This window comes from Rhododendron vialii, chromosome 9a (assembly GCF_030253575.1).
Source record: "Rhododendron vialii isolate Sample 1 chromosome 9a, ASM3025357v1".
NCBI lineage: Eukaryota > Viridiplantae > Streptophyta > Magnoliopsida > Ericales > Ericaceae > Rhododendron > Rhododendron vialii.
Genome location: NC_080565.1, coordinates 9,949,202 through 9,962,427, shown reverse-complemented (window position 1 = coordinate 9,962,427; position 13,226 = coordinate 9,949,202). Strand labels below are relative to the sequence as shown.

Sequence of the window (13,226 nt, the reverse complement as noted above, 5' to 3'; positions counted from 1 at the left end):
ATAGTTTTCAACTTTCTAAAGCAAAGTTGACAGTTGACCGTTTTAAACGCCGAAAACCTTACATAAAGCCTACAATCCAAACAAGCTATATTCGAGCTCAATGTGGATCGATCTCAGTTTTAATTACCGAGTTATTCTGCAAAAGACTAGAAGTCCTATGCTTCGGACTATTACATCTGGGAGTGAATAAAAAAATCAACTACTTCTATGTATAATTTTTTTAAAAATTTTGCACCGTATTAAAAATCTTGATTAATACTTTAATTTTGTGCGAAAAAATTCAAAAAATTATACACGAAAATAGTTGATTTTTTTATTTGAAAAATGGCACGATTTTTCGCAGTGTACTCTCAATATAAAACGGAAGGAGTATATAGTTGCTCTTACCAAACAAAAAACAACTAACCTTAATATTATAAAAAAAAAACCTCCGAAACTACACCTTCTATATAGCTCCGTTTCTGGTGCGCACCGTGTTGTACACATTCAGACCGTTGATCTCGACAATTAACGGTAGATCAACGGTCCAGATTGCACAGCACCGTGCATAATCTCAATGCACACAACACCATCCCAGTTCGTTGACAGAATCTTTGCATTCTATTAGTCCGGATACCTCCTTTTCCACAGTGGGGCCTGCTCCTCAGAATAAAATTATGAAAACATTAGCTGGTAAATAAAATTTGGACTTGACCCAATTGGCCGAATTAGAAGTCTTTGCACAATTTCGGTTCATATATTGACAAAGGTACTCAAAATCAAGTGGCACGAGGTCGACCATTACGCGAATTGCTCAAACAATTCCAATAGTTAGAATACTACAAAAAAAAATCTACTGGAAGAGACCGTCTAGTAGCATTGGATCGAGGAGAATTGAACTTATGGAAAGCAACAACTTCTCTACGGATAGAGCAGAACTCCACTCATCTTCTAATATGTTGAGGTAAACACTGCCATCCACGCCTATATTTGGATGAAAAACCTGCAAATAAGAGCCACACAAAATTTTTAAAAAAAGATGTTAGAAAAATTTAATGAGCACTACGTACTATTCGCAAGGAAGAATTGCAGGGAATCACACAAGGAATAACGCATTCAAGCCTATACCGGTTTTTAATAGCCTATCCGACGAGATGGCTGTCAACGCCTTTGTTGAAGGATGGATGTGCTCCGTAATGTGTTTTCTTTGGTACTATCAATTGATTGGTAATCTTGTTGGCAAAAACTATTTAAAAAAAATATCGACATATACACAGCCTATTGGTGGGTACAAATTGATTTTTCCTCTTTTTACCAGTTTATATATGATTCACTAACTAGCTGATTGCTGACTCTCCGACAAACATTGCACATTGTTTCGTTGCGATCACATTTTTTTTTTTTTTTTGCGTGGGAGATAGTTTACAAAAGTCATAAGAATTTCATCAAACCAGACAATAATTCGTAAAAAGAATTCAAACAACACTTCTTTTTTATCAACAAACAACACAAATTGACAAACAATAGAAGTAAGTTTAACCTAGCAACCAAATTACAGGTCAAGAAAAAAATTTCCAAATAGAAGAGAGAACTTATTGATGCCATCCGCACAAATCGACCATCAAATCTCCGTTGAAACTTTTTTTAATTCAGCAAAAAGATACTATACTAGAAACTTGATAGGGATACATCGAGGAAAGGAGAAAAACCTAACGCCATGATATTGATACATGGGTTAGGAGAAAACGCTAACACCAAAATTAAGCACACACAAAGAAAAGAAGAACGCAATGGTTGGCTTCAATACCTCCTGTAACAAAATTTTCAAAAAAAGATTTCAGATGGGCGAACGGACGAACTTGTATAATTGTAACATACTTGAAAAATAATTACTATGTTCCAAAGGAAATTTATAACTTGGGAATGGCGATCACCCATGCTCATCTGTCCCTTGGTCCGTCCTCGACCTTATGAGGTCACTGCCGATATCCAACTTCTCGGCAGAAGAAAAAAAAAACCCATCAGTTATAACACGATTTACGGTAACCATCTATTCTATATCAGAGGTTTGAGTTTCAAAATCCTTTTTTGTGATTATCATACAGAGAGAACAAAACAAGGATTTCAATATCGACCGTAACGCAGCGGCGGTTTCAGAAACCTATCGTGATGATCATACAAGAGAACACAACAAAAAGATCAAATCAAACAGCAGTAGATGTACCTGAGTTTCGAACTTTACTTTCGGAGGCTTGCAAGGATAATCAATGGGAAACTTGAGTGAAAGCTCGAAAATTTGACCTTCGATAGGTGTATCGAGAGGCCCAAATATGATGCCTTGCCATTGAAACATGTCTTCATCGCTAGTCGGGCCAAAACTGATGTTTGCTGGGGGATCTTCGTTGTATTCTCTCAGCTCAAATTCGAGCCTTTTTCTTGCGCAGAACTCCAGAGTCTCTGTTCTCATGGTTACCCAGTTCTTAGAAAACAGATGGGAAAATTGAGAGAGAGAGAGAGAGAGAGAGAGAGAGTAAAGAAAGACTTGAGAGAGCAGGAGTCTTGTTGGATATGAAGAAGAAAAGAAATTGGTTTTAGTGGGGAGACATGGTCAACTTGGAAACTGCCGAAAAAATGGAGAGAAAAAAGGGGGAAACATGTTTTATTTTATTTTCGGAAATGAATTGGCACTCCAAAAATTGATACAGGCACTTCAAAATCAGTATAACACCAAAGCCATTTTCCTTTATTTTTTGGAGTACCTACATTAATTTTTAAAGTGTCAATATTCTTTTCCTTTATTTTTACCTTGAATAATATACGAGTGAAGTTATCGTTGGTATTATTATGTTTTTTGTTTAGTCTAAATTTCATTTTATTCATATTTTCTATTTAGTCTAAATTTCCTTGTTATGCTTGTTTCCCTTTTTGCATTTAGCTTTCCTTCGAGGCTAAGTTTTTTATGAAGGACGCGTACCCGCGTAAATGTAAGGCAATCGGGGAAAAGATTTCGCCTCCAATGTCAATGTGGTTGATTTTTAGGCCGGTCCCGAAAATTAGGTTTGGACCTAATTTGGTCCTGCACAATTATTTATGTTTTTTATTCCAATCATGTCCCTTCACGCGCATCAGCACACGGAACTAGAGAGCAACTACTACAGAAAAATTATCCAATGCTCATGGAGCATTGGTGCACCATTAAAACATTGTTTAAATTTCAAAAAGTCATATCTTTTATTATAGATATTCATTTTTAAAAAAAATTATATTTTTGGAACCTACTCGAAGATATCTACTAAACAAGATCCATATTGAATATGAAATTACATAAGATTAAAAAAATACCCTTTGCTATGAGAACTGTTTCTATGGAAATTGTCTCTATAAGAACTATTTCTATGAGAACTGTCTTTATGAGAACTGTTTTGGACAAAAATACCCTTGGCTATGTGAATTAGCTATGAGAACTGATAATTCTCATAGTCAATTCTATAAGAACTATGTAAAATGGCAATATGAACTGAAAAATACACAGTTTAAATAGCATCAACACACCCTAAAATACGTAGTTGTCACAGAAAATATACAGTTCTCTTGGACAATACTTAATTCTCATAAAAAATACACTATTCATAGATAGTTTTCATGTATAATACACAGTTTTCATATGAAATACTCAGTTTTCATAGACAGTTCTCATAAAAAATACACAATTCTCATAGAAAATATACAGTTGTCATAAAAAATATATAGTTTTTATAAATAGTTCTCATGGACAATTACACAAATTTTATAGAAAATACACAGTTTTCATAGGAAAAAACACAGAACTGTCTCTATGAGACTGACTATGAGTGTAACGCCCCGACTTTTCGGAAGTAAAATAAAATAAAATTTTAAAAACATTCGCTAAATAAATATAATTTTTCAAAATAAAGTTTAACTATTACAGTCACAAGATAAATTTGTTGATTCAAAATACATTAATTTCAGAGCTGACTCTAAGCTTGATACAAATCCGAAACATACTCGATCTTCGTTCCTGATATTCTCTCCGTGTTGAACTGCAACATCTTCGAATCATCTCCAGTGAATCCTGCGCCCTCTAGCAAATTGATCGCCGAAGCAAACAATTTGCCAGGATACAGACGTATCCGTGAGTGATAAATCACCCAATAGAATAATCCAACCCAACCACCCCTCTTACATTACAGATAGCAAGCAGCAGGATAATAATAGTGCGAAAAAGCAAGACAAAGTTTGTTCCACATAAACCAGTTTATTACTATCCATTAACTAGTCGTGTAATCTAAGATCTCCTCCGCGGGATCTTTCCTCCCCAACCACTAGCCATGCTCGGTCCCATGAGATCACTTCCCTTTGCTGTCGCAGATGCATCTAAGTTATGTACCGAGTATGCATCCCAATAACTACAACAAGGGGAAAGCTTATCATGCCTGAATCACGACTAGGGTTCGCTTATCTTATGTACCACTTCACAAACCACATCACAATCACCACTGGACACCCGCCAGTATATCAATTCATCACTGGACACCCGCCAGTCTATCAATTTATCACTGGACACCCGCCAGTTTCAATCTCATCACAAATCTCAACATCACGCCTGCAGGCAATCTAGAAATAAAACTTTCCAATTCATCCATTATCTAGTATCGTCTATGTGAACTCTATTCGCATACCACCCCATGTCTCTAGGGTCCAATCTATCACTCAAATCGATGCAATATACAACGAATCAATAATAATTAAAACAATTAATAAACAACGTAATCACGCAACTTATTATGAACGGGCCGTTGCCCTTAATCTTGTATAGTCCCAATGTCAACAATAAAGTAAGAGTTTTAAAAGGAATTTAAAAGGAAAATTCTCCAGGCTTTTATTAATTAATTCTAAGATAATAGATTAATTAAAAACTAATTAAATACATTAATTGGACAAAAATATTGAAACATTTATCATGACTTTAATAAAAGTCCTAAAGGTCCTATGCAACCAGTTGAGTGTCGAAAGTTGGGTTCGGAGGGTCACGGGATTTATTTAAATAAAGACGTTAAATAAAGTAGCCGAAAGTGAAGTAAATAGCTAATAAATAATTTGCAAATTTAAAATATACTACTGTTAATAAGATTTCATCTTCAGAATATAGAGAGTCTAAATAAAATTATTCGGGCATTTATAATAAGGTTATAAGGTCGTAAAGAATTTTTAATCGGAAACGTTTAAAAAAATAACAATAAATAGTAAATTAAATAAACAAAATATTAATTTAACAAGATATCATATTTGAGATGCACGAATGTCTAGGAAAAATTAGTTTGGGTATTAAAACGTCGTTTGGAAGGTCGCAAAGATTTTTCGTTTGCAAAACTTTGAAAGATAACGAATAAATAATTTAATAAATAGGTAATTAAATAAAAAAAATATGATCTTAACAAGTTATGATCTTTGAGATGTGAAAAGTCTAGGAAAAATAGTTCGGGGGTCAAAAACAATGTTCGGGATGTCGAAAAGTCGTTTCGAAACGTTTAAAACCAACTTAATCCACCAGATAAATTAACTGATATTATTAATAAGTTTTATACTAAGTTGATATTATATTGTAAGAAAATAATATCCGATCAGTAGTTTTTCATAATAATAATATCAGACGGATTGTAAAATAAATATCACAAAGGTCATCTTCTTCATAAATAATTACAAATAGGGTGTCGGGATCAAAAATAATATCACGTTGATAAATACGGCAGAAAACGCGCGATTAACTATATTTTTTTCGTTCGGGACATAAGGTTAAGCATATAAACACTTAATATACTTAGAGAAGAGGTTGGATAGGATTATAGTACCTTTAATCGGATCGAATTGATTTAAAAACTAATCTTGAATTTTGGGGAAGAAGACTTCGGATTTTTTTGATCGGGAGACTTTGGAATCAAATTGGACGATGCTTGGTGATGCTAGAAGCAGAAGGAAGAGATTCGAATGGTCGGATTGAGTTTTGATTGGGTCTGGTACGAAACCCACTTTTCTCTCTCTTTCTTTCTCTCTCTAAAACTCCATTGATTGAAGCTTGGGTTTCTCTGATTTTTCTCTCTCTTTTGGACTGGTAGGGCGTGGGGAATATTTGTGGTGTAAATTTCGTGGATCAAAGGGGTGGGGTATTTATAGGAGAATTTTGGTGGAAGAAGATAAAAGTGAATTTAATGGGGTTGGGTTCATGAAATTTGGAATGGACGAATTTGGCTTAATTTTAGGGTTAGGGAGGAAGTAGAGACTGAGTAGGAGACGGAGAGACGGAAGGAGTTTGAGGTGAGGGAGGAGAATGAGTGTGCATGTACGTATGTATGTGTAGAAAAATTAAAAAAAAATGCATGTAGATATTGTATACATAATTATATTTAAAAAAAAGAACTGCATTAAAAAAAATAATTTTAATAATATTATATTTAGAAAAAAAAAATTGGGTTAAAAATCCGGGTCGTTACAATGAGAACAGTTCGCATATGTAGTTCATATAGCCCACCACGCAATTCACATAGCCGCACGACACACTAAAATCAACAATTCGCATATGGAGTTCTCATAACCCACCGCACAGTTCACATAGCTTTACCACACACTAAAATAAACAATTCGCATATGGAGTTCTCATAGCCCACCCACAATTCACATAGCCTTACCATACACTAAAATAAGGAGTTCTCATAGCTCACTGCACAGTTCACATAGCCTCACGACACACTAAAATAAACAGTTCCCATAATTAGTTCTCATAGCCCACAGCAATGTTCACATCGCGTTATCACACACTAAAATAAATAGTTTGCATATGCAGTTCTCATAACCCACCCCACAGTTCACATAATCTCACCATATACTAAAATAAAACAGTTCACCGATGCAGTTCTCATAGCCCACTCCACACTTCACATAGAAATCAAAACCGAAAACCTTATTTTTCAAGAACACAACATTATCAAATTTTTAAGTAAATTTACATAAATATGTTGTGGGTGTGGAAAGAAACAAGCTAATATAATCAAACTCTTGACAATGGGACTGAGATTGTTTTATCAAATTAGAAGAAAGCAAACGGAATCAGAGATTACATAGAATATTCCTATTTTGAATCGTTTGGTGGTTGGAGCTGGAAGTTTCACTTAAATCGGCCGTTGGCGGTGGGTCGACTGTGTGGATTCGTTCTCTGATCACGCCGCCGCTCTAGTGGTAGTCGACGATGCTGGAGATGAACCGGAGGATGAAGAGCATCGCCATTTATGAAGAAGACGAGGACAGAGATGACAGAGATGACGTGGTTAACAAAGAGAGAGATCTGCATCAGCGATAGAACATGACATCAGAGCCGCTACCGCCGCTGCCGTCATCGGAGATGAAGGGGACGCCTTGAAATTTACTTCTTCATTGATGAAAACATGCCAGGTTTAGAGGTGGAGAGAGAGAGAGTTGATGGTTGTGGGAGAGGAAGAGGGAGAGAGAGGGGGGATTTGTTGATGATGGTGAGATTGAATCAACGAGGCAGAGTAAAAAGGGCAAGAAAGTCATGACATAACAAATCCGAGCCTACGCAAGTTCATAAATGATATTTAAGATTGGGATCAAAACAAACCTCGAGCCTACGCAAGTTCATAAATAATATTTAAGATTGGGATCAAAACAAACCTAAAAAGGAGGATCGACCTCTAATTTTCTATTGATATATATTGCTAGCCCATAGCCCAGGCCCACTCATTATTCATCATTGGTTTCTGTCACATATAACATATTGGAAGAAGTTACATTATTTTAATAGATAAATTTTCGTAGTCGTCCCTCTAGTTTTATAGTTATCTCAATTTCGTTCATTTAATTTCAATTGTTACTAAATAAATCTTGTAGTTTGTTTTACGTTTCAAATTGGTAAAATCGTTAATACCGTTAATGAAACTAACGGAAAAATATGATTAAAAAATTAAGTGCTTTAATTTTCAATCCGGTTGAACTAGTACGAAGAGCTTTTTTTTTTTATCATTTTATCCTAGATGGTCATAAGGCCTTTCAACGAGTACCCGAAGACTCTTTAGTTTCAGGACTCTCTTAGGATGCTCATTGAAAGACTTTAGAGCCAAAAATCCATTATGACCATTTAAAATAAAATGATCAAAAAAATAAGATTTTCACACCGGTTCAAACAGATTGAAAATTGGAACACTTATGTTTTTACACCGTTTATATATTAAAAATATAGTTAAAAAATTAAATGTTTCAATTTTTACCTTCTTGTAGGTTTGAATGTGATTGAAAAGAGAAGAGTGGAGGTTGATTTGGACTGAAAATCCCTACAATCATTTGGGTTTTTGAGTTTAGGGGTGATTTGAGTGAGTTTTGTAGAGAGAATAAGAAGAAAAATCAGTTTGAAACTGATTTTGTAATAAACCAACTTATGGGTTGATGTAGAGAGAGAAAGAGATGTGTCTGTTATCCTGAAATGGCTGAAAATGGGTGTATATATAGTGATTTTTAGGAGTATGGGTCACTTATGAGTAGGTGTCATTTATAGGGGGAAGAAGGGATCATGTATATGCTTGAAGTGCACCCAAAGGCAAAAAACGCGCTTTGACCGCTTTGCTGACGCGCATGGGAATCTGCCAGACACTCCTTCTAGCAGTGTTTCAAATGGCCGCACGATATATTGAAATCTTGTGCAGTGGAGTGATTTTTGGAAATTTTTTGGAATGCTGCTGGGCGTTTCTGAAATGCCGCACGGTCTTTTGAAATGCCACGCGGTATTGTGTGACAACACAGCATATCAAACATCGCGGGGTGCACACCGGACACTCCCGAACTCGGATTTGAGCGTGGTTTGAAGTGTTAAAAAGGTTGTTAAGTCCTCTTTCTAACCCAATTGGTTTCACTCAAATATGCTTTATACATTGAAATGTGTGCCCATTTTACCCTTAATGTGTCATAAAAAAATAGTTTTTGACAAAGCAAACGTATCTTTCTCTTTTGCAATTGAACCGGGAGCCACCCTATATGTTTGAAAAGGGGTTTTCTTGAGGTTAGTGAAGGAGCAGCGAAGGAATAGCGATCCAAGCCTTGAAGGTATGTTTTTCCTTATTTCATCATTGGAGAACTTAAAGATTATTTGGAGGCCCGGATTGGAGTGTCTACAGGTGGGTTTGGATTAAAAAGTTGAGTGACTTATTTTTTGGTCCTTGCTCAAATTTTTTTTGCATTTGTTTGTTTTGCGTCAAACTTTTGTGGCTTATTGATTCATCTCAACGAAAGAAATCAGAGAAGAAAAAAAAAATTGCTCAAGAGGTACAAATGAGGTACAGAAACATGTCTAAGAAAAAGAAAAATGAAAATTCAAGATTTTGCTCAAGAGTGCTTTCGGAAGTTTTGCATTTATAAACAACGTTAGAATATTAGAGGTTTTAAATAGTTAAATTAGGGGAGCGATTTTGACAATTCTCAAAATTTTGAGGAGTGAGGTTATCAATTTGGGGAGTGGCAAAATCAAATCTTTTAAATTAATGCAACCTTTTAATGAGTATTTGATTCTATCAATGTGAAAGTATGCCTAAGATATTCAATCAACCGCCACCAATCTTCCCACGATAATGAAAGAGAAGAAAACAAATTAAATCACACACAAAAATAAGATGAATAATTCAAAAGAAATCATATAGGAAGCAATTTGCATAAGATGTCTTTCTAGCTTTAGCTTGCATAACTGCTACCATTTGACATATTAATAGAGGTTTGGGAATAGTTTCAAAAAAACTAGGAGTCAAGCCCAGTCATATTTTTTCCTCCACATGGTGTTATTGTTACTTCTATAGAAACCATCAGTCTTTACTAACCAATAGCATGAGTAATCTCTAGTAGTCGAAGGTTTGCACTCATCTTCCGAGCCTACAGTGAACACGTTAAAACTTCGGGTTTTGGATCCCCAGTAGAAATTGCAATAGAAGAGAGTAGTTTTAATGAAATTGATTTTGAAATGCCAAGCCAATACCTCACCTATTTTGAGTGCATGCCTTCCAATATAGGTATCTCCCGATTGGCATTGAGCCAGTAATGGTGTTGGACGATCATTCGGGACACCACTGATTATATACATTTGAACCTCATTCCCAAATAAAGTTAGCTGGTGTTGGGCAGAAAAGGTATTGGAAACAAAGAGAGACGCAATGATAAGCAACTGGAGGAAAATACGACTCATCGTTTCACATGAAGCAAATGATCAATGCAAAGTTGTGGTTTTCAATTTGTGGCATGCACTATTTGCTCCATATATATATATAGCTACACAACTTTGGAAGCAATCCATAAACGTTGTTAATTAAATGCATTTTGAGAATCCATCAAGGTTGTGTGTATCTGGTCCAAGGTTCCATGCATCTAGTTAGTTAATGGGCATGATTTTTGTCCATTTTTGTCATAATAATGTATAAGAGGATAAATTAATGAGATGAGGCAATTAATTTGCATAAGATTTCTTTCCAGTTTAGTTCCCATAAAGGCTCCTACTTCAAATATTGTAGACTTTCAAATGATTTTTTCCCCCTTGATCGCTGCAAAAATATGGTAAGACAAAAAGGTTGCTAAAGTTTTGTCTTTGATGCTAATTATTGAAAGAGAATAAATTTTTTAGACCGCCGATGTAAACATTTGTTTCCTCCAAATCAATTGCATTGCAATACGTGTCAAAACAGTGGTCTTAATTAATAAAATACGGCGACGTGGCGGAATGCAATTGATTTATAGAAAACAAATGTTTACACCGACGGTGTAAAGAATTTATTCTCTTATTGAAAAGTCAGAAAAATAAAAGTGTTTCTAACTAATTAGGAAGTAGGAACAAAGAATATAGAAGTTAATTGAATAATAATTAAGTCATGCAATTAATGCATGGATCCTATATGTGTGGAATTTGTAGATTGGAATTGGACTACATCCAAATTGAAATATTGATTACTGTATTCTTCGTTCGTCTAAACTTTGAATTTGTTACTTTAATTACTTTGATTACTTAAAGCATGTTTCACTATTGTAGATTAAAATCTTTCCACCGACGGTGGAAAACCCCAATTTTCCTCTACCGCCTTTTTTGGTTTTACCATGTGTTTATTATTGATCTAAACCGTTATCTTGTAGCCCCATATAATAGTGTATCCATGCAAAAAATAAACTTGATCGGACATCGATAGAAGTATCAAAAATTGAATTTTGCTTTGTAAAATGGACAGTTTATCCTTATTGTTATTGATAGAAATCAAATCGTCCATTTTATAAATCAAAATTCAAATTTTGATATATCTATCGACTTTCGATGAAGCTAATTTTTTGCATGGCAATATTATATTGTGGGTCTTATAATATGAACGGTTCAAATTACAATAATAGATGCTTGGTAGGGTCCATAATGGACGGTGGTAGAAAATGAGATTTTACACTGGCGGTGGATAGAATTTATTCTCATGGTAGTAAAAGCAACACTCTTCAGTCTCAACAATTAGTCCGGTTGGTTGGTAATGTAGGGAGGTATTCCCGAACAGGTGCAAAATGAACCCGAGCATGGTCAACAAAGGGTCAACGCACTGTGGACCACTGATATGAGAAGTCAATGGTCCAGAGAGGTTGTACGATTCTCGGTACAATAACATGAGACGTTATTGGACCAGATACAAGGAAAGTGACATGTGATGCCACTGTTCAGATACATTGTTCGGCAAAAGAAAAGCCGAACAGAAGGAGAGCTCCTTAGAAAGGATATGGTCCAAATTGTTTCCTTAGGACCAGTTACATGTGAAGTAACTGGTCCAGACCATTTGTTCGGCTGTGAGACAGCCGAACAAGGAAAGAGGTCCTGTCAGATGATGAAATAGAGGGAACATTCTAGAAGAGTCCAGAATCAGTGGTACTCCGTTAAGGAATAAGATCCCGAGAATATAGGGTCTGAGAAAGATACCCAATGAGAATGGGATGTTCGGTCAGTAATGGAAAAGACTCCTGAAAGGACTCTTTTCCATAAATTGATAAAGGAAACGAGAATCCTTGATATCCTGGGTTTCCTATACGAGCTGGGAATCCTATGGCAATAGGGATGCTTGGGCACCAAGCATCCGAATGTCTATATAAACAGAGCAAGCCTAGAGGTAAAAGGTACGCAATACACTGCAATCTTATTGCTTTCCTACTGATAATTAGGGTTTGATCATTAGTACGAAATACTAACAAAGGCATCGGAGGGCCTTTGCCACGAGAGGCAAAGGTGCGCTCACTCCTTGTCTGTTTTGCAGGATAAGGGTTTCACTGACGAATTAGGGTTACGTTCAAGAGGCACGTAGGAGCCGCTGCATTCCAGTGCTGTTCAAAGCGCTACTTGAATTTATCCACCTACAATTGGCGCCGTCTGTGGGAAACGAAAGAGTTCCCTTTGAAATACGACCATGGTGGAAGTAGAGCCAGCAACACCACACGACCCGAAGGATGTGCTAATTGGAGGAGGGGATAAGTCTCCACCCGGGGCTCCGAGAAAGCCCGAAGGAGGACACAGAAGGACCACGAGTAAGGGCCACCCCCTTACTATCCATGGCAACTCCAGAAATAGAGATGGAGAGACGGCATCGAAGTCCACGAGAAGGACTAAATCCCATCGAGGGGATGAATCGATTGCACACTCCAGGAGTATATACCGTAGCGAAGACGTTCTTGACAAGAAGAGACAAGAAATCGAGGAGTATGCTCGTTTGATCAAAAAACGAGAACATGAGATCAGAGAATTAGAGAGAATCAGAGAACATCCGGAGGACTCTGGACTATCTCGAAGAGATTCTAAAGGCAGAGAATACGCTTTGGTACAGTACCAAAAGGCTCCTTCACGAGGAAGGAGGAGCAGAAGCAGAAGTCTGACCCCGAGGCGACGTAAAACTTCTCCACGAAAAGGGAGGAGCAGGATCCGAACACCCGAGCAAAGGAGGATATCTCCAAGAAAGAGGAGAAGCAGAGGTCAGAGTTCTACCCCCGAAGAAGAAGGGAGTAGAAAACATCATAGGGACAGGTACGAGAGGCCAGATTCCGATTGGGAACGAACTAGATCCAAGAAAGGACCAGAGGATGAAGCCGTGACTGCACGGGAAGCAGCACGGAAAGCACTGCAGAATATAGCATCCTCCCCTTTTGCAAGAAAGTTACAGGAGGCTAGATTGCCGACC

General features: G+C 36.5%; 1 protein-coding gene across 2 annotated transcripts; it reads right to left on the bottom strand.

Moving 5' to 3' along the window:
* Window positions 1-657: 657 nt before the first annotated feature.
* On the bottom strand, window positions 658-2,589 carry LOC131299418 (ubiquitin-conjugating enzyme E2 30-like). 2 transcript variants are annotated; one of them, XM_058324955.1, is made up of 2 exons: window positions 2,204-2,589; window positions 658-982 (listed from the first exon to the last, which is right to left on the bottom strand). In XM_058324955.1, the coding sequence occupies exons 1-2, from the start codon at window positions 2,444-2,446 to the stop codon at window positions 833-835; spliced, it is 393 nt and encodes a 130-aa protein (XP_058180938.1). In that variant the 5' UTR covers window positions 2,447-2,589; the 3' UTR covers window positions 658-832. The 2 variants fall into 2 exon arrangements, with proteins under 2 accessions (XP_058180938.1, XP_058180939.1); XM_058324956.1 differs by lacking the exon at window positions 658-982 and adding an exon at window positions 1,036-1,192 and having other exon boundaries at window positions 2,204-2,565.
* Between the last annotated feature and the right edge of the window lie 10,637 nt (window positions 2,590-13,226).